The sequence below is a fragment of the Amphibalanus amphitrite genome, unplaced genomic scaffold (assembly GCF_019059575.1).
Source record: "Amphibalanus amphitrite isolate SeventyFive unplaced genomic scaffold, NRLGWU_Aamphi_draft 001163F_arrow, whole genome shotgun sequence".
NCBI lineage: Eukaryota > Metazoa > Arthropoda > Thecostraca > Balanomorpha > Balanidae > Amphibalanus > Amphibalanus amphitrite.
Window position 1 is genome coordinate 1 of NW_024882657.1, and position 22,111 is coordinate 22,111.

General features: G+C 48.0%; 2 protein-coding genes across 3 annotated transcripts; both read right to left on the reverse strand.

Annotated features, from left to right (window-relative positions):
* Positions 1-8,832: 8,832 nt before the first annotated feature.
* Positions 8,833-13,357, reverse strand: LOC122370730. The gene is made up of 3 exons (XM_043346596.1): positions 13,290-13,357; positions 12,634-12,721; positions 8,833-11,349 (listed from the first exon to the last, which is right to left on the reverse strand). Exons 1-3 carry the CDS (start codon positions 13,326-13,328, stop codon positions 9,323-9,325), a joined length of 2,154 nt encoding a protein of 717 aa, XP_043202531.1. The 5' UTR covers positions 13,329-13,357; the 3' UTR covers positions 8,833-9,322.
* Positions 13,358-13,766: 409 nt separating this feature from the next.
* On the reverse strand, positions 13,767-21,842 carry LOC122370724 (methyltransferase-like protein 24). 2 transcript variants are annotated; one of them, XM_043346580.1, is made up of 3 exons: positions 21,714-21,842; positions 20,658-20,790; positions 13,767-15,686 (listed from the first exon to the last, which is right to left on the reverse strand). In XM_043346580.1, the coding sequence occupies exons 1-3, from the start codon at positions 21,724-21,726 to the stop codon at positions 14,777-14,779; spliced, it is 1,056 nt and encodes a 351-aa protein (XP_043202515.1). In that variant the 5' UTR covers positions 21,727-21,842; the 3' UTR covers positions 13,767-14,776. The 2 variants fall into 2 exon arrangements, with proteins under 2 accessions (XP_043202515.1, XP_043202516.1); XM_043346581.1 differs by lacking the exon at positions 21,714-21,842 and having other exon boundaries at positions 20,658-21,022.
* Positions 21,843-22,111: the final 269 nt, after the last annotated feature.

Here is a 22,111-nt window from a genome sequence, read left to right on the forward strand (position 1 = left end):
ACGAACCACCTACTTGACTATTTACGAGAAAAGCTGCGGAAACTGGTATGAGATCAGTAGGGGAGAAGTCATATTGCGCCCCTTAAGGATATCGCCTATTGCGGCTTAAGTTGACCAGCTGTCATGCTTGATGATATCTCGAATTGTACCTCAGTTATTTTGGCATCAAATTACAACTCCTAATTTGTATCACACCCATAAAAATTAACAAGAGAAAAGTTTTCCGACACACCTGCAAAGGGCGCATTTACGGACTACCCCATCAAAAAGCGCCCATGTCTCTCATGTAAAAGCGCCCTATTAAAAACAACGGTTTGCTACCTAACTAAGTAGCCTATTTGAACGTGTCAGCCCATTAACCATTTATGCTGTGAAGACTAAGGTAATGGTAAGGTGAGCGCTCTAATAATCAAAGTGTTCAATGAAATGTGTCCCAACCACCAGATGCTGTTTCTCTGGGTTGAAGAATAGGGCGCAAATAGGGTGGGCGCAATTACGAATGGAACACATTTTTCATGAACTTCAAATATGGCGAGGACAGCGAAGCCACGGTGGTGATAAACTTTCAAAACTACCATTAAACGAGCAATTAACAATGATTATTAGTTAAATCACTATCTCTAAGATAAACCATGACACTAGCAAAGGTCGAAATAGACTGTTTCGCGTAAGAAAATAGAGGAAATCACAAAAAAATGGTCTGCGAGAAAGCTGAGACACCTCACCTGCCCCCGTGGACCGGAATAAGAGCGAGTTATTGGCGGTGAAGGAAATGCACACATTCGAGCATTCATTCGAATCGAATTTTGGACAGGGGGAAGGTGTGGCGCATTTAAGAACATGGCGCAATATGACCTCTCTCCCCTACCTACCAGGATATTTTTGGAACGGTCATTGCCACCCATATCCGGACGCGACCGGTTGCACCCAGGAGCTGCACCAGTGGTGATTTCATGGTATTGCTGCGGTGGTCTAATGCCACACACACGAGCGAGCACTTTTGTGATGTGTCCTAAAATGTCACTTCTACTTAACTGACGTTATGACGTGAATGTCTTCGTAGATTAGTTCGACTTAACCTTCGCCCCAGTGGGGGGGGGGGGGGGGCATATGCTACCACCCTGTCGCGTTTTTTTGCGTGTGAATAAAAAAAAACGCGGCGCGTATCGCCGCGCCGCTTGGGGTAGCTTTGGTACCTACATCAATTTTGGACAATGTGTGAAATTTTGACCACAGGTCATGTCAGGTCAGGTCACCAGGTCAAGTTAACTGACCAAGCCTAAAAAAGTTTGCAATCATGTCCAGCCTGCAGTGTTTGTCAGAAAGGTTTAAATTTGGTAGATTGCATGATGTTATGGGCGCCTACAATTTTCATATCTCGGATTTTTTATATCCGTGACCTAAGGTCAGGTCAGTGGCGTGACCTTCCCATTACAAGTCAATGGAGAAAAATGAAAATGCCTCTAGATCCGTGTGTACTAATAGGAACAGTCCAAATATTTCAGAATCACAATGATTTGGATCACCCGTGATGACCAAGGTGTCATTTTTGCTGATAGCCTCTAGAAAGGTCATCCGAGGTCATTTGAGGCTACAAACAGATTTTTGCAAATAACTCACGATTGGAAAGAGATAGAACGCTGGTGATGGTCTCATTGTGTTTGTCTTATTGAGACGCATCGACTGATATGCAACATGACCTTTTCCGGTCAGGTCATGACCTTGACCTGAGGTCAAATTTTCAAGTTGACCTTTCAAGGTCAAATTATAGTTCATTCGACGCGTCTCGGCAAGAGGAACACGATTCTGGCAATAGCAATGTCTTGGCTTTTTTTAGTCAAAAGTTATTGTCGAAAAAACACTTTTCGTAAAAACAGCTATTTTTGGAGTTTTTGCCCTCTGGAGGCTAAACTGTTGACCTGAGGTCAATTTTGATTATGACCTTATCGCAAGAAGAATTCAAAAGCTATCGATTGCTTTTCCATGCGTTTTTCTAGCTATCATAATTCCAGAGATAAATGCATGTTTTCTGAAAAATATTATGACATTTGGCAAATTTTGACCTTTGATGACCTCTAGTGACCCCAATATTTCTCTAAGATGAAAAATGACAGAAATACTTTCAAACGTACGCATTGAGAGCTATCGACTGCTTTTTACCGCGTTTTTCTAGCCCTCTTCATTTTTGAGTTAGAGGTGGGTGGTAACATATGCCCCACCCCCCACTAGGGCGAAGTTGGCTGAGACCGCCACTAGGGCGCGGGTTAACATTGGCGAATGCCCCTCGTAAGCTGACGTTTATCCATGCTCGTATATGCATATCACAAGCGTTATTACGGAGCGAGCGAAGCGAGCGTAGTCTTTCCTTAGATTAACGGAAATTTCTGAGTATGAGCGGCCGGCCGGCCGGCCGGCCGTGCGGACGCTTTTGCGAGGCTTATATCTCAGCAACCACTTGACCGATTTACACGCGGTAATTTTTGTAGGGTAGCTTCATTCCTTCTACCAAGTATTGGACTATTCCCGATGCATGTGGGTGACCCCTTATGCACGTGCCACGTGCAAAACGAAGAGGTGTCACTTTTGTAATTGTTGCAATATCTCGGTAACTACTTGGCCGATTGCGCTGAAAGTTGGCATGTAGGTAGGCACCCACTAGGCACTGCATATCCATGTGCCAGAGTTGGGGTGCTGCTGCACGTGCGCACGTGCAGGGGTCGTTTCCAGATCTCGAGAACGGCTGGACCGATGGCGCTCAAATTTGGTACACGGTTAGGGACCAGTTAGTAGGGTGCCGTGCACAAGTCAGTTGGGATCCATTTTGCACGTGCGCACGTGCAGGGTGCCGCTCCCAGATCTTGAGAACGGCTGGGCCGATTGTGCTCAAATTTGGCACATCGCTAGAAACCGGTCAGTAGGGTGCCGTGCACAAGTCAGTTGGAGGTACCCCCTCGAAATTTCGCACGTGCAAGACTCACCCCCTCGCTCGCTCCGTTAATCGCCCCAAAAGGCGTTATACTGGTGCTTATTGCATAATATTTTAGATTCGTGGGATTTAGTTTCACTAAGATGCGAAGACCCTAGCAGGGGATTGATTTTCATTCACCTAATCTGTAATTACAACATAATCATGAGAGATAGTGAACAAACTGCTCGGATAAAGTATGCTTTCGAAACACTTCCGAAAGACCTACAAGTAACTAAAGAATCATTGGTCAGGCTCTCTTCCAAGGAAAGGAAAGCTGGCACGCCACCATGACGCAAACGGATAACTTGTTTCGACCAAAACACTAAATGAACTTTGGAGAGGCGAGTTTACGGTCTACGGAACTAATGCCTTAGGTATATCTATTCACTGACGGATCCAGCTCAGAGTTTTGGGAGGGGCAAACCATAACAATATAGTGGTTCTTTCCATGCCCTGTCTATAGGCGTGGTATTAGAATTTTGCCGTTTGGCAGGGGCAATCCTATTTGCCCTCTCCTGGATCTGCCACTGTATCTATTATCTGCTAAAGAGTTGATGTTGTTAAGTTTAAAGCATGACTTTACGAGCATCCGTGCGATTGCGATTTGTTCATTGTCCATCGCCCATGGCTAAGAAGACTTGAAGAAAATTATCGTGTTTCCGTATGCTGAAGAGCTGAGGATTTAGTGATTTCGAGGCCTGTTTATCAACACTGAAGTATTATTTCTATCGAAACATTATTAGCTACGTCGGACAAAGTTTAGTTGAAGCAATGAAACAAACTTAGAATCCTTCCTTATCGTATTTTTACCTACTAACGACAATTTTGCCAACAGAAATATTGTCGGCTGCAGTTGCATTTATGCATCAAAATCAGCAAATAATTTTACCAGCCGCGGAAAATGTAGCCGCTGACGTGTTGTCAATTGGCTCATATTTTGATTGAATAGATTTTATTTGATTGGCTCCTGTCAGTTTTCACATCAGCGGCTATTTTTTCGCGTGGCTGGTAAAGCTTTTATGCGGCTTAAAACCTAAAAATAACTACAGCCAGCGCCTAATTCTGTTAATAAAATTGGCCTCTCATCTATGCATGATTAACCATTGTTTATGACTGCCATGAGTTCGTATTTGCATTTGTCCGAAACAAAAATAGCGTACATATACCTAATGAAAAACGATCAAGCTTACCAAAAGAATCTGCATCCTGCGTTCTGTTTGGCTGACTCCCGGGCTACGAGGTTGGTAGTCAAAATGGGCTGTGTTCCGCTTTACTTTTTCACCGTTTCACTGGCTTACGCACTTAAAAACAAACTATCCTCTTGGGATATCACTAAACCGCCTCACTGGCGGTACGTTTTAGCACTCCATTTTCACCAAAAACCTCCCTTTTCGGCACCACTGGCTGGGACGTTCGCGCGTCCTCACTGGTCCCGCCTCACCAGGTGAGATACTACTCCGTATCTCGCTCGCAAGTGCCGCCGCGCCGCCGAGCTCTCGAGTGAGCCGGGTGTTCCGTGTGCTGCCGGTGAACCCAGTCGGGCGCAGCGCGCTCTGCCTGGTATATATAGGCGACCGCTCCCGGCGCGGTGCCCCCCGCCGATCCCCGGCCGTTCTGGTTAGCTCTGCGCGCTGCCGGTAGTTGGTCAGCTCCGCGCGGTGTCGTGTGGTCGCAGGGGGCAGAGGCCGAGCCCGGTTCACACGGGGCGGCGAGGGAGCACTGCGGCTCGTGGGCAGAGCTGTAGACCTCGTGGATGGACAGGTGGATGGGTTTTCCTCGGTCATCGAGGACAATGGACAAATGACTTCATCAGTAGCTGACGGTTGTTTCCCGCGAGATGACGAAAGCGGTCGCGCTGAATCATGCATAAAGATGTATAATAGATAAAGATGCAACAACTTATTATAAAATCATTCTTCAAAAAGTCATCGCAGAAACAATTGGTTGTATTTACCTCTACGTATTCGTAAGTCTTCTTCTCACAGATGACGTCTTATGAAAATCTATTCATCCCATTAAACAGAGTGATCGTATGTACCACGTTCTCCAGAGTTTAGCTGATGTACACGCGCTCCAGCTTGGACAGAGCTTCAGTATAATTGCCGGCCGTTCTAATAACTCGTCAACTGTGCTTATGTGCTTGTGCATGGATCTAGGATGGGAAGATATGGCGGGTCCGTGTTGGAGATACTATCTCTGCACAGTGCACACGCTTTGCACATAAAAAGGAAATTAAATGATATTTTTTCTAGTATTTTGCACAAGTCTCAGCATAAACCACTCATTACCGTGTAGCACGCCTAACTATGTAATGACAAACGCTTTCCAAGAGGTCTACTATAGCTACTTCTGTGACCGAAGGATATTAATGCTGGGTGAGGACATCACATCGAGCTGGTGGGAGTTCCACTTCAAGTGCTATCAAGTGACGTAGTTGCCTGGTTTTATTTGCGCTTATAATGCATTTCACTGTTTTCGCTCCGATCACTCCGAACCTACTAATTGGCTATACAAAAAAAAACATTTTACATATGTTCTTAGTAGTTATATGTGGGAACTGGAAATTACTCGGATCTCTACCTAATTAATTTGAGTACTCCCATTGGCCATTTTATCAAAAGACATAAAACATATTGAATGTAAACATTGTCGGGGAAAATTCCTTATGTCGCAACCAATGCAATTCAGACAAAGAGCTCGAGTTCAGGGCGTGTCAACGGCCCATGCGTCAGGGGCCAGTGAATGTGGTCTCCAGTGACTCCAGTGATCGGTTTTTGTCGGTTATCTCCCCGATAGAGTGAAGGTTGGTCAGGAATCGGCTACTGCAGGCCGGGAAATCCCATTTGCAGCCGCGACTTTGGCGCATTTCTTCTTAATTATTTGAGTGACACGTTTGCGCTGTGATAGGTTTTGCAACAAAACGGCCGGCCCAAAGTGTTTGTAGTTTTATTTATGGCGTTTAGCAGCATTTGCAGCCATGCCAGTGTTGGTTAGTGTATATCCGAGTCAACGAAAAGATTCCTATGACCATAAATATGTGACGGGCTGAAATGCGCAGAAACCATTTTGCATTTACATAATAGCCGTTTTCTGCAATCGGACTCCAGCCAGTGCGGCCAATCCTTTATACACCATTTAAAAGATTAGGCCGTCGAAATAAATCGCACTGTCGAAATAAAACATGTTATGCCTCGTACTGTTAGGTGGTGCTCGCCGTCAGAAGCGGCGGAACACCTTCAATTAAAAGGGCACTGCCGACTTTTGGTTCCATTCTTTCCATGCAATGCACCCATAGGGCTAACGTTAAAATGGCAAAATCAAGGGGGCCAGTGCCCCGCCCCCCCCCCGTTCCGCCGCCTACGCTCGCCGTTGTTAATTACTGAGAATGTCATAACTCGTAACTACGTGGATTAACAGGTTTAGCTAATAATTGCATGGACCGACGCGGTGGAGTTTCAAGTTGACAGGTATTTGGTTAGTTCGCGACCGAAATCTTTTATTCCCTTGCTATTCCATCCTAGCTTACGAGTCTCGTGTTCATCTCTACGATAGGATTCCCATAGTGGTCACTTTCACGGCTTGATAACGTCATAGGCTAACTAAGCAACGCGCATTAGGGCCGGCACCGGTCAGGGGTTATACTGTGATCCCACACATGCGAGGCTAGTGAAACGGGTCTCGACACACTGCAGGCGTTTGCTGTCCTGTCACGCATGGTGGATGATTTTCTAATCCGAATATATGGGTCACCTTCACTTTCCGCTAAGCGTCTTTTCCGTGTTACCGACCCGTTAGCTGAGTGTAGTCCATTCACCCAGGACATAACACAAAACAAATGCGCACATACCTACATTCACAAAATCCTGAACGCACCTGCACATTGCTCCTCTTATGCCTGCCTTGTGCTTCTTGAATTAAAAGAATATGTGTCAACCTGGTCAATGCTGCTGAGATCACGCTCCACACTAACCCTCGCGGGCCCGGGGGGGGGGGGCGTTTTTCGCCCCCCCTGGCGAATATTTGCGATAACTCACGAACGCTTAGGGATAGGAAGGCGAAACTTTCAGTACCTTTTCTCCCATCAATTTGACATCTTCTGAAGTAAAAAATTTGGACCTAGCCCCCTTGATGACGTCACAAGGTCCATTTTTCTAGACCCCTGCACGGCAAACTTCGGCGTCACAGACGCAAACTTCAAATAGCTGCTAAAAATAGAGTTTTAGAGATAAAGACAAATTGCGAGCACGGCTGTGTAGCGTTTGACCTAGAGAAAAATAGAAAAATAGTTTCGGTGACCTGAGGTCAGAGGTCAGGTCAACGACCCCGAAATGTGGTTTTAGTTTTTCGCAAATAACTTCGACAAAAATGGTCCTAGAGCTACAGCAGTGGTACCATCGCATTCGCCTTGTCAAGCCGCGTCGAATGATATATATTTTGTTCGGAAAAGGTCAAGTTTCATGTTGACCTCATGTGACCTCGAATGACCTCTGGTTGACCTTGACACATGAAAGGTCGTTTATGATGGATTTGTACCCGCTGATCACGAATCTGGCATCTATTTTCCTCTAAGCCTTCATTTAGAGCTTCCGGATGGCAAAATTGTCTTATTTATTATTACTAACTTGAATCAGTGAAATAGCCCCTAGCAGGGATACTCTTCTGTGACCTTGACCTTTGAGCAGCCTTGTATCGTAAGATGAACCACAAATAGGGAATTGATAAGCCTCAAAACATTTCAAAACATCTTGGAAGTTAGCACGCAAGATGTGCGAAAAAGTGCCAAGTTTGAGGTCAACTTTGAGCGTGACCTTGACCTTGACCTTTGATTTGGAGCACATTTTCAGAATCCTCAGATTCTCTTCTTTCGTTTGACACCCAATTTTGCCGGTTTGATGCATCCTGCCGTCCTCTAGAATGCTTACTTTGAGATCACTACACATGTGCCGGTTTTGGCCTTTGACCTTGACCTCTGACCTTGAAAATTGACCTGAGGTAAAAAATTTTGGGTGCATTAGAATCGTCTCGTAAGGACCTTTCGTTTGGTATCGCTTTTGTTTCCGTAGCTCCCTTATTTACGGAGTTAGACAGGGGGGGGGGGGGCGAAAAACGCCCCCCCGGGCTGCGGTGGTTGGGATTACCCCCGGGCCCGGCCGGGCTAAGCCGCTTCAGGCCGCCCCCGCATGTCACGCGATACGTGAGAGGACACGGCGGTAGCCTGACCGCACGCTTTACCCCACCACAGATCAGGCTACCGTGTGCTGGTTCGTAGATGAAGGTGACCGAAGCGTTGTACGGATAAATAAGTACTCAGAAATGGCGACAGGAGAGATAAAGCTGAGGAGGCCGGTAAGGGTGGAGAGAGAGAGAGAGAGAGAGAGAGAGAGAGAGAGAGAGAGAGAGAGAGAGAGAGAGAGAGAGAGAGAGAGAGAGAGAGAGAGAGAGAGAGAGAGAGAGAGAGAGAGAGAGAGAGAGAAAGAGAGAGAGAGAGAGGGAGGGAGAGAGAGGGAGGGAGGAGAGAGGGGAGAGAGGGGAGAGAGAGATGGAGAGGGAGAGAGAGAGAGAGAGAGAGAGAGAGAGAGAGAGAGAGAGAGAGAGAGGGAGAGAGAGAGAGAGAGAGAGAGAGAGAGAGAGAGAGAGAGAGAGAGAGAGAGAGAGAGAGAGAGAGAGAGAGAGAGAGAGAGAGAGAGAGAGAGAGGGAGAAGAGTGGCTGCACGTGAGCTTATAGCTCAGATGCGTGACTAGATATTTGGGGCTGCAGGAACTTGCTATTTTCGGAGAGATTGAGTTTAGGTACGATCACAGGCGGCGGAAAGTTGGTGCCGTTTATAGATTCTCCTCGCCACCAGACTTCCAAAACATACGGCTGGATCCGCCAATGGCAATGTGTATTATTACAGATGTAACATCGTCTCCCTTGCAGAAATGAGCTGACAACTACAGTTCTACACATTTGGCGTATCCAAATCCAAGAATGCAATGACAATGCGACACACCCACATCAAGTGACATTTATGCGGCACAACATAACATAAGAACACAAATTCACCTTCTTAGCTGAACTCAGGGCCGAGTTACGCGCAGGTACAACGCCAAAGAACACAGACAAAATAGCGACCCAGCCTTCCTAAAAACAACGTATATTCGAGCCAAACAAAGTCAAGACCACACGAGCCTCGTAAACGCCATACAAAGTATTTGTACTGGTCGGAAGGGGAGCGCCGGCTTGCAAGTTCTTCACAAGTCAGTCGTATATTTACTACCATGTAAGGCGCAAACGAATGCAGAAATGCGTGATGCATGTACGAGTAGCTTTGCTCTGTGAGAAACAAACGGATCTCTGATGCCGGAGAAAGCTCAAGGAATGCCGGCTGTCCTGATCAGCTTAGCGAGGCACTGGCGACCAGAGTTGCCTTCAGAACCGCCGTATTCACTACGGCTCTGGAGATAAAAGCCTTCAAAGGCACATTCTCTTGGCTTTTTGCTAGAGATGTCTTCTGATACATATTCACTAGGGCTGGGGTGAGAGATGCCTACAGTGACACATTCACTACGACTCTGACGAGAGATGTCTTCAGTGACATCACTACGTTCAACGACTGGCATCTTACTCTCTTGAGCAGTGTGCTGCTCTGCCATCAGTGCCTCTCGCATGTGAATACGCATATGCTTAGTCAAAGTCCGCCTCGCAGTAAAACGCTTATCGCAAGAACAGCACACAAAGCGCCTCTCGGTGATGTGGCGTGTGCGATGAGCGTACAGGCGTTTGGCAAGCGTAAATCCCCTGCCGCATACCTCACAGAGGTACGGGTTCACGACCCCGTGCAGCAAGGCATGCTGCTCGAGGCTATCCCGGTCGTGGAAGGTATCACCACACTCTGGACAGTCCCAGCGGCCGTCATGCTGTAGGATGTGCCTCTTCAGCGACCTCGTGCGCTCAAACACCTCGCCGCAGACGCCACAGGCCCATGGGCGTCGCCCTCCGACGTGTCCCAGCGCGTGGTAGACGAGCAGCGACCGCTCGGTGAACGGAATCCCACACACCACACACCCGAACAGCGCCACCACGCCGTGACCGCGCGCGTGGCGCACCAGGAGCGCCTGACTGAGGAGCCGCGCGCCGCACACTGGGCACTCGTAACGTCCCGACGGGTCGACGCCGGTGGTGGGTGGTCCCCGAGAAGAGGTCGGGCTGTCTCCGACGACAGGGAGGGAGTGGGTGGCGGGCGTTTCTTCTGCTGCCAGTGTCTTGTCGGCACCAACAGCCGCTGACGAAATGGTGCTCTCTTCAGGGATGTCCGAATGGAGCAGCTGTTGTCTGGAGGAGGGCTCAAGTGGCTCAGACTGGGACAAGTCGATGGTCACGGTGCTGAGAGGAGATGGATGTGCCACCGTGACGTCAATTGGTCCTACCGGGGTCGGAGCTCCAAGATCAGACACTTGTCCATCAGCTGCTCCAGCGGGATAGCTCGCCCGTCCATTTATGGTTGCCCCGGGATTCTGCCTCCCTTCGACGGCCACTGTTCGAGGGTTATCCCACTGCTTAGCGGTTGCTGTTTCAGCCCCCAACAGATGTTCACCAATCCTTGTTACAGGCTCATACCCCCGATAAGCAGTCGCTCTTCTAGGATAATATGTCTCTCTAGCAATGGCTACTCCCAGATCATACCACTGCGTAGAAGTCACTGGCCCAGGAAGATACGTCTGTTCATCAACGCCTGCCGAAGGATCATGCGTGAACCCTGCAGCGGCTGCCAAAGGTTCATACCATTGCCCAGAAGCCACTGTTTGAGGACAAAGCGTCTGTTCAGCAATATCTGCCGAAGGGTCATGCGACTGATCAACATCGCTGACTGCAGGACCATGCAACGGACCAGCAGTGACATCGCCATGAGCATTGCACGTTTGCTCACCAGCGGTTACTCCAGGGTTGCAGGACTGTTCAGCAGTGACTGCTGGGAGCTCATGCCACTGCCCAGCTACGGCTTCTCTGGAAAGGTGACTCGCCTGTTCAGCCGTGGCTGCTTCAAGATAGCACGTCTGCTCCACAAAGGCTGCTGCAAGCTCATACCACGGCCCGGCAGTGGTTTCTTCAGCAGTGGTTTCTCCAGTAGCAAAACACCTCTGCTCAGGGGTGGTTGCTGCCGGCTCAAACCACGGCCCAGCAGTGGTTCCTCCCGGATCGCGCGCCTCCCTAGTGGAGTCGGAAGCCGGACCAAGTTGACCAGCATCGCTCTCCTGAAGGAGTCCAGCCAGCCGGGCGTGGGTCCGTCGTTCCTGGCCGATGCCGGTGGCCGGAGCCTCCGGTCTCGGACGGTCGTCATATCGCCCGGGCGACTCCCGTAGCGCGCATTGCCAGAAAGTGTCGCAATGGCTGTCAGCTTCTGTGGCGGAGAAACAAAATCCTTTCAACTGATTGATCGGTAGCTATGTTTAGTCGAGCTGATGGTCAATACTTAATCTTAGCCAGTCGCCCGTATAGGGCGGGGGCGAACGGACCCCCTCGGTTTTTCGCGAATAAGTCGCGTAAAAAGCGGCCGATCGCGACGAATCTTTCAGTACCCTCGAGTTGATCAATTCGACACCTACCCTGAAAATTTCATGACCCTGACCCAAATGACCTTTGACCTGTGACGTACTTTTTGAGACCATATTTGGCCGGAATCGTGATTCTACGTATGTCGGCTTGCATTAGCCGCGCATTTGCAAACTTTTCGTGTTTTCAAGCGTTCAAACATGCGATATGATGTTGGTCCCATGCATTAGGGTGGGTTTCAAGGTCACCTGAAACTCAAGTCAGTTCATGGGCCTGTTATGACCTCGGTTCACTTTTTCGAGTTTTACATGTTTCTAGGCTAGTTTTTGGAGCTGAATTGGAATTTAGCAACCATTTGAACATTTACGAAGTAGTTTTGGTGCCTCCTTGATATGTTACGAAGCTGTTAGAGGCGAATGACACCTACTACAAATACCCGGCAGGACCCCTACTGGTTGAACTGACATGACCCGACCTGGTCTAAATGCATGAAGACATCATCTATGATCAAAACTAAAATAATATTCACGATCAGCACCCCGAAAAAAGCATAGCAGTCACACTCGTCACGAGCAACACGCTCGTTTTTTCCGCGAAGCTCTAGCTTAATCAGGGGCGAAACGGCAAGGGGGTCCAACGGACCCTCCCCTTGTACAATCGCGGCTGGCAAAACACTAATACGGGCGAGGGTTAAAATACCTAACCGATTTCAACTGGATTTTGTGCGTAACAAGAATTGCGCTGTAGGTATTCGAGCTTCATTATGCTCGACTGGAGACAGATAGCAAGTCTTTTTTCCTGTTCGAACTGTATGGCTGCCTTTGCATAATGGCTGAGCACGAATATCGTTAAAACAATGGAGCTAATTCAAGATTACCGGATGACGATCGGTATTAGTTCCCAAATGACAACCGTAAGCATGCTCGTGTGTTTCAAAGGATGCCATTTGCTTGGATCATATCGATTGGAAAATTTCATTTTAGGCAACCTTTAAATTTGAACGGTTATCTTCAAAGGAGCCAGCACCGGGTTAAGTTTACGTACGGCGTTACGAATCCTACCTATCGTGCTCTCTGTTTTCACCCATGCTTTATTTGTACTTATAACGCAGTGTAATTAGGTAGATACTCACCTGAAAGTGTATCTTCCACCCAAAGAGGAGCCGGGCAGGTCTTGATGACCCTCTCACTCCTTATCAGCTGGGCGTCATCCATTTTGGACTGCAAAGATAGGCAGTTTATGTATATGCCTGCAACGGGCCCTGGTATTAACTGGATTATTTGCCAACTGGCGCCGTATGTTGGCGCTAGCAGAGCTTCCTTCATATCAATGCTAAATATATAAAAGAATAAATATTTACCGATCAATTTTACATTTAAAGCCATTTGAAATATTTATGTCCATCCTACTACCTCGCTTATACCTATATTCAAATACCTATCGTACGTCGCAGCTGGCCAGCCAGCTGACGCAATCCAGTTTTTACCGAAGCCCCCTGCAACTCAGTCGGCGAACAACTCCGAGTGCCCAGATAGCTAATGATTTTCTTGCACGGTGCACAATGCGCATGTGTATTTTTATCTTAAAATGATACCGTACCGTGGATGTAATAAATGAGAGAGAAAAACAAAAAAATATGGGTAAATCGCAATAAATGGAACGCTGAACTTGTAATCAATATTGAGCCGCAATATGCTATCAAACATCAGCCATCATTCAACTGTCAGCGAGTGTCGATGCAACTACAATTTTTAGAAGTGCAGAGACCAGCCCCCCGCTCTCACTAACCTGTTTACAGTCCAGTCCGCCTGCTCTCGATCGTGTCATTGGCACCCAACTCCCTCCTGTCACCGTCCCGGGCCGGCTGGCCGCCGGACACCGCCCGAGGCTACGACCCGCTCAAGGTCACAGCTCAGTCAGCTGTTGCGGCGCCCCGTCTCTGGTCAGGCCTCGCTCCCGGTGCGGCCGGTGCGGCCGGTCTGGGACCGACTGTGCCTGGGCCGGCGGGAGGGTATCATATTTTTTGTTTTTGCAGCAGAACGAAGCAAAACTTCGCAAATGGCTTCGTCGTCGGCACTCCCGAAAAAAACTCAACTAACGAACAGAGACAGATAATTCATATGATCGTTTGTTACAGGAGAATAAGGAAGTGGCATATAAAATTTGGCCCCTTTGCTGAATTGCTGAATAACGGCGCGAGCTGTAAAAATTTGAACAGTGAAATAAAGTAATAATAAAAATAAAAAAGTATTATTCGTGACGCCGTATTTTGTGTGATTGCTTTGTATTATCACTCATGGCGAATTTATCCACAGTAACGACAACATAAACAAAAATACCCACACTTATCCGATGCATAAAAATGTCCACTATTCGCGATACATATTGCCAAATCAACAGTTCACACAACATGTACGTATAATAATGATTCCAATGTCATTGAGTCATAAAATGCATTCACAAACTCGTTCGATACTGAGCATGTCAGGCGGAATGACTGCTTTTCCGGGCAGTTTCAAACGTGCATAAAAGGTGATCGTTTCACTCGTTTTCCTTGTTATTAATGTGCTTCGCTGCCTTCGAATCAAGTAATATCGTGTCAGTTATGAGGTAAACGCAGCCACCTGATTACGATGACTATATAGGCATCAATCAGTCAGAAGGCACGCATCTTGCAAACTTCTCACCGGTGGCACTCGTGCACACGGCAGCACGGCATATCTCACAGGACGCGGCGCTGCCCCCTTCCCCTCCCTCCCCCCCCCCCCCCAACACACAGGCCAGCGCACACCACCCAATAGGTAATTCATAACGGCAGCATACCTACATTACCTGCACGGCTTGTTGATTCATATCGCTAGCATTTGCTGACTGTAGCAGCCTCGCATATCCCCATCTATGAAATGAGTAAGACACATACATTTTCAAGGCACTCCCGACAAAAAAGAACAGTCACGAACATGACAATGAGTCATGTTCTAAGGCTTATTGACTTTAGATTTGTCATTGTCTGGGACATTTCACCATTGTCCCGGTCTTTGGCTTCTGACTGCATCTCTCGGTATCGTTAGCCAAAAGTCATCATGTCCATTAAGTTTAAAGCTCGTTCTCGAGTTCTCGACATCTCCAGGCTTCAATGCGAACACTGAAGCGGTTTCGCTTCATCACGAAACTGTCTACCCGGTCTAAGATCGGGATATGGTTACGTTCGCTACCATGAAGGTCCGACTAACAAGTCAGAACGCTTCTCACATAGCGGTGACTCATTGTCGGGTTCACGGTTGATACAGCCACACCAGTTCGTAGACGCGACTCCCGCGCCGAGACACGGTCGGAAAGAGTTTCTCTGCCCCCGTGTACGGGTTCATCTCGCTATGGAACAGCCGGAATCCCATGGCCTCCAGTCGCTGGAACACGGCGAGGTACTCCCTCCACCTGTCGAGGCCGGCGTTCCTGTCGCGTGGATCATACGCCAGGTGTATCTCCATGCCGATCTGACGCACGTTTTGCAGTAGTTGCGGTGAGCTGGTGAAGATCTGGGTGAACATGTCCCACTCGGCGCCCTCCACGTCCACCTTGAGGTAGTGGACGGTGCGCCGCTGATGACCTAGCATCGACACCACGCTCTGGTAGGTGCGGACGTCCCAGCGTCGCCCCCGCACCTGAATCGTCTCGTCCCGGCCGCCGATGCCGAGGTTGTGGAAGGAGATGTGCTCGGATCTCTTGTGGTCCTTCTGGCCGATGGATGGGTCGAAGGCGTGGATCTCGCACTGCAGTCGCTGCACGTTGTCGTCAAACGACCAGTCGTGGTCGACGCCAAAGCTGTAGATGAGGCAGCTGTTGGTCTGCAGAAGGCCCAGCGCCGGGTCCAGACACACCCACTTGTAGCCGTCAAACTTGCGGTTCTTGTAGTCGGCCTGGCCGCCTATACGCATCGACTTTCCGCACTTTGCATACGGCTTTTCGATGTAGTCAAACACAGCTGACGCCAGCTCTTCCCAGTTCTTGGGTTTGAGTGTTCGCCACTTTGCCCGCGCTTCTTCCGTCCACACTGCCGTTGCTGACGTTTGTGACGCAGGAGATGATTGCCGTGGGGGCGGCGCCGCAGTGGTCCCCAGCAGTAGGTCACGGAGCCGGGTGCTGATCGGGTGCAGGATGGTCACCGTCGGCACCGGACAGTTTGACCTGAAACGGCGAAACAGAGTTGTGAACCCTACCGGCTACCGGCTACATGATCTGTGATCTATTGATCTGTCATCAACTGATCACCGGCCTTATACGTTCATAATTCATACACCATACCGTACCATAAGGCGAAAGCATACACCCACCTTATGTTTTCATGGTTGGTCATGGATCATTTTGCTATTTATTACGGCTTTGAGTACCGTCTTTTGTTTCTTCATGACCATCAAAACTTCATTTATTACGGCTCCCGTCCCGTTTGTTATATTTCGCCCTTTCCAACCCTTTTAGCGCCCAGAAAGAAGTTTATTTTGTGATATGAAACATTCTATTGCAATCACTCAACGCCTTTCTAATGGGAAAACGTGTCCCCTGGGATATTTCTGAAAGAGTTATTCATTGGTTAACTGTGTAATGTGTATGGTGCGGCACACCAATTCCTGAATGATGACGGCTGCTTTACCCAGAAATGACCACCAGCCGGTCTGACAATAGACGACTGACATTATTTGCAAAGGACGTTCGGCCCCTATTCAATATATCCTGGTTCGGCCTCGCGCGCTGCATCTGAATGCCCGCTTTGGGTTCGAACGGTAAACGCCGCGAATAAAACAAAGGCCCACGTCTATGCGTCGACACACAGAGTATCAAAGAAGCACCCGATAGCGTGGGAGGTAAAGTAAAGCGTTCGTTCAATATTATGCTGACAGCGACAACGAGCACGTAACAGCAGTTCAGGCTGACGGCGGTCAGGTGTCAAGTCAGCACGCGCAACTCACTCAAACGTGAACATCAGACACATGACGTTTTTAGAGCACACGTCACATGAAGTCTGAAGATTTCTACCCCTGTCACCCTAATGCATTGCCTAAATCACCCCCACTTATCTGCGCCGCCTCGGCTGGCACCTCGCCTCGGTTCGGCTATCCTCGCTAAATGGCACTCTCTGACCTTTGACCAACCACCCGTCCCACGGGCCCCCATCAGCCGTTTCGTAATGCGTTATCAGAAATAACGGTTAGTGTGGAGATAGTGCGGGAAATTGTCCCCTTACAGTTCGGCAAGTGTCCGGGAAATGTCCTAACGGGCGCGGGTTAAAAAGGTTGGATAACAATAAAAAGATAACGATAAACGATTCTTAGCTCCAGCCACAACTAAGCACAGCCTCTCCATCACTACATGTGCATCGAAAATGCTGGAACTGCTGATTCTCGACGAGCTGATGTCGTCTGTCGAGCCGCACGACCTCCAGTTCGGGTTTATACCCAGCCGCGGATCTGCACAAGCGTCGCTCCTGGCTAGTGAGACAGTGCAGCACCAGCGCAGGAAGGGGCTACCGGTATTCGCAGCCAACCTTGATGCGCGTAAGTGTTTTGATCGCATCTGGCACGACGGTTTATTCTTCAGACTGGAACGGTATTTGAGCGTCAATTACTGGCTGTTAATCGTTGATTGGTATCATCGCCTTTCTGCTCACGTCATTTTGGAAGGCATTGCCTCTGAGCAGTTCAAAATTCATCGGGGCACGCGACAGGGAGCAATATTATCTCCAATGTTCACGAACATTTTCCTGTGTCCTCTTCTGCGAGCGTTAGACAGCAGCGGACGTGGTGCCACGCTGTACTCTAAGCATGTTCCTGCAGTATGCTATGCAGACGACCTTCTACTTTTATCCACCAACGTCAAGCACCTCCAAAGTCTTCTGCATCTAGTTGAATGTTACGCGAACATGTGGCGTCTAGAGTTTGTACATCACCAGCCGTCTAAAACTAAGAGCCATTGCATCATATTCGGCAGCGAGCTCTTAGCTCAAGTACCCAACTGGACTTTATCTGGTCAGACACTTCAGGTGCGCCCTCAGTCGGAGCACCTCGGAATCATCCTTGATTCGAAGCTATCTGCTGCGCCACACGTAACACAGCGTATCAAGCGGGCACGAGGTGCATTCTTCGGACTAACGCCAGTAGGAATGCTTACAAACCGTCTCTCGCCGTGGGATAAGATTTACCTATGGAAAACTATTGTATTGCCGACATTGACCTTCGGATGTGAAGTGTCACCCCTTACGTGTTCTGAGGTAGAGCACCTTGACTCATTCCAGGCAGCTAGCATCAAAGCTGCTGTGGGACTTCCTAAAACTTCACATCATACAGCGCTGCTAATTGCGTTAAAAGTCCCTCCCATTCACGAGATGCTCCGAGGCTCGGCCTTACGGTGCTTCGGTGCAGCCTTTCGCTCGTCCCACCGGCTACGCCAGGCGTACATAGCGGCACTGGCACAACTTGCCATTGATCCGAGCGTTGTCACTGGCTCATTCTTGTACCATGTTTATGCGTTGTGCAATACCGAATTTGACGCAGTTATGTATTGTGCTGGTGGCGTATTTGAAAGAGAGCGTGTCCATGCACCTGTCCCCCAGAGCGGACTGGTTGACAGCATCAGCTCGCTTCTGGCTGTGCCTCAATGTCAGGCCACCAGGCGCCTCATCCGGCTGCTAACCTCTGTATGATACTGTCTGTCATTTCTCTGATTGTTGTTGATCATCTCAACTGAATACTGATCCAGTTTTTTGTGTTTGTTGTGAAACATTGTTTCAATGGTATTTTTGCATTGTCACTTTGTGATGCTCAATAAAGATTGATTGATTGATTGATTGACAACATCGGCTGGCCCACCAATCACTCATTTAGGACCGCTAAATCAAAACACCGACAAGTTGAGTGTAAAATGCATCGGGAATCAAGAGGCTTCAGGTCTGCAACCTACTTCAAAATAGTTGTTTTTTTTTAGGAAAAGATTTTATGCGGTTTTAAATGTAGTTACCCATATTTATCGATCACAAATTATTGCATCGGAATCAAATCACTCACACAGCTAGGAGACAGTCGAATTTTGAAGACAGGATGCCCATCCTGTAGAGCTTGCTTTATGCTAATTACAACTTAGGTACGATGTGTAGCATATGTCATTCTGTTAATGGCTCAGCAGAATGACCTGTCCTAGTCCAGTCCCCAAACATGAAGTATAGTGTACAGTACCTACACCGTTTTAACGATCCAGCCGCTCCGCACTGATTATTCGCTTGGTTTCCCGTCGAATTATATTGAACGTCATACCGTAGTAAACTTAAAACTCATTACCTATATGGGGGGCCGGGGGCTAATCAATATAAACGTCCACAGCTTGCACTGGCGGTGACTTTTGACATATACCTAAATGGGCGTATGACGATGGATGGTCAACGACCATTCATGCCACATGTCGACCTGCAGGGTGGATAATGACGGTCCATGACGGCCACTGCCGCCTTCAGTCGACTATGCGAGTCGTTCGCTGAAGGGAGCAATTGTTGTTTGCTTTTGTTTGACGCATGGGGCCTACTAGCTACAATCATGTGAACGATTACGGCTCATAATAGGTATTTTGTTATGCGATGGGCATGGGTGGAGAACCTGCCCCGGCCACCCCGGCCGTGGCCGGGGTAACTTTCAGCCGACCCCGGCGTGGCCGGGGTAACTTTTTCCACTTCTGTAAATCCTAAAAATGTCTCCATACGAAAAAATGCCATCTATAAAAGCGTCTCTCATTATTGTTATCTACCTTGAAAAGTTCTTGAAAATTTACTTTATTTTCATTTTGGAGCTTCTATGTTTTTAAGTCTTTTCATCGCGGAGCCCGACATGTTTCATCAAACAGAAGTAAATCATTTTTAAGGGCCGTTGTCGTAAGATGGCACTGTAATAACATCACAAGACAGGACGAGGGTACCTAATATCAGTGAGATAGAAGGATGAGCTGCTGGGGCTCAAGGCTCCCCCAACTTAACCCGCGCCAGGGTGGTGGCCTTATCGTAACACGTTGAGTCGAGAGGTGGTCTTTTCACGCTCCTTCTAACTCGGCTCCTGGGCTACGAGGCGAGAAGCGGAACGACGTTTGAAAGAGCGACAAACGTGATCAGAGAAATCTGGGCCTCGTTTCATAAAGCGAGTCCGTAACTTACGCGGGTTTTTGGTCTTGTATTGCAAGTGCATGTGAAGCGATGACGATAGTTTGAATCGATGAATTTATTTATCTTGCAAGCAAGAACAGAAGAGAGAAGGGAAAATAAATTTATCGCTTCACGTGCGCTTGCAATACAAGCCCAAAAACCGGCGTAAGTTACGGACTCGCTTTATGAAACGAGGCCCTGGTCATGTTTTAGGCAAGCTCAATAATAAAATCACCATAGATCATCAAAAGCCAAATTTCTCTGATTTTAGCGTTCTCCGACAACTTTTCTCACAGTTCATGAGCATAACGGAGCTTAAACACTGCAAACAAAACATTCGATTACTCGTTTAAGGCTCGGTCGCGAATAATATTTCAGGTGCGAGCTCAAATCAATAAGAGGGTCAAAACGGTCAAATTTGACATTTTGTTTTGTGTGGGAAGGTTGCAACTTCCACGGAATAAGCTTTGCAAAGGGCATGATGGCATTTTTAGCACGATCATCCATCAAATTTGACCTGATGACCTGACCTAGCACTGGGTGACATGCGTCCGAAATTTTAAGGCGTGTTGCAAAATTGTTGTTACAATTACGAAATCTTCCGCACCTGCGTGCAGCAGTTTTCCCTAAAAACGTAGGTACAAACGGCAGACAGACATCCATTATTCTATGCCACAGAATAGGGTTTTTTTGATAACCGTTGACAAATATTTGAGCATCATCGTCTTTCTGACTTTCGGTCGCCGGCCGGGGTAACTTTTTCAAACATTCTCCACCCGTGGCGATGGGTATGAAAAAATCAATCCCGTAGCCATTGAACCTCTGCATACCGAGTTATATACATAGTTCGGAGACATACAAGGTCTGTGACTTATAGCTTATGTGTTTTTCCAGTGTGTTGGCTGTCAGAAGCAAGTATGTTGGATACCGTTTCGCCGCACGTTATGGATGTGAATATGACCGGCACGGATGCGCTAACTCACCCGTTACACTGGGCCGTCGGTGACGTCTTCATGGTCGAGTAGATCACGAACAGACCTTGTAGTATCAGCAGGAGGAGCAGGACAGCCAGCTTGCGACGGTTCTGCAGAACGGCCCCCGCGAGGAACCCGCAACCTGAGAGACAAGTCATAACCAAAAACGCGATTTAACTTACTTGAAAGTACGGAATAACATTGATTTACCATTTGTACTTAAAACAAACGTCAGGGACAGAACCGATAATGAACTGATATCGTTCGACAGAAAAATTACTAACAGTTATTGATGCCTCCGATTTTCCGTCTGGTCCCAGTGGATGCATAAAAATGCCGCGAGTGTTGTGGACCCAAGTGTTGACCTTAAAAATGTTTTTAGGTCAAAGGTATCAGCCGTGCATAGCTACAGGGACGGAACGTTCGACAATTGTCAAAGAATCCTCGTTCTGGCTGGTGGAGTGTTCGAATGAATCCGAGGGCTTTGCCTTCCGTCGGTCGCCGCGGTCAAGGGCCGTGGTCGATACATGTCAGATGTGCCGGGTAGTGGGTAGTGGGTATGGGGCTGGGCACGGGGTACCTAACAACATGTTCGCCTGACCCGAGGAAAGCAGGTAATCTTTTGCCGATTGTCAATAAAACGGGCATCCATAAAAGAAGGAAGCATGGTGTATTAGGAGCTCCTGATGGTTTGAATGGATTGGATATTTGCGTGACAGATAGCTAGGATGAGGTATTTGGTGGCTTGTAATTACGATAATAAAGAAGCAGGTATTACGTTTTTATTATGACATATGTATCGTCCTCCGATATCAATGTGCTCGGTGCCGTGGAAAATGCTAATAGATCCCGATTGGGGTCACAAGGATGCATTTACCTATAATATTTTAGTGCACCCGGCTACGTCCGCCATTAGTGCGGTTCATTTAGCTAGAATTATGACTCTTGTGGGCCACTCCGAAACTACTGACATCTCGCTTAGCGAGAGAAAAGAGCTTGTAATAAATTAATCTAAAATTCTCGTTTGCAATGCCCCATCTCTTTTCAGCACGCTGACCTACTTACCTGAGCTGGACATTGCATTGGCGTACGTTGACCTTTAGAGCTTCACTTGCCGGTGCAAATCGATCAGAATACCTAAAAATGCCATGATTCTATTATTGGTTCAAAGTTTTCTCGTTTCAACATAACCTGGATCTTAGATGGTACGGACGAACAGCTTGGCTTCCATTCATGCTCTTGTGTCTAGTGCTTGTTGGCCCATTTTCCGTCTAACTCACTGGCTCTGGGACCATAGCTTCTCGAGGTGAGGCGATTACACCGGGTTTTCACGTGTTCTCATGATCCATCTCAGCACGAGCGTATCACAGAGCGATTCAACTAAAAGATTCGTGTATCTCTTGGAGGAAGCCGAATCTCTATCGGTAGCAGAGACGGGAGCAGCAGGAGCAGCAGCTGTCGGT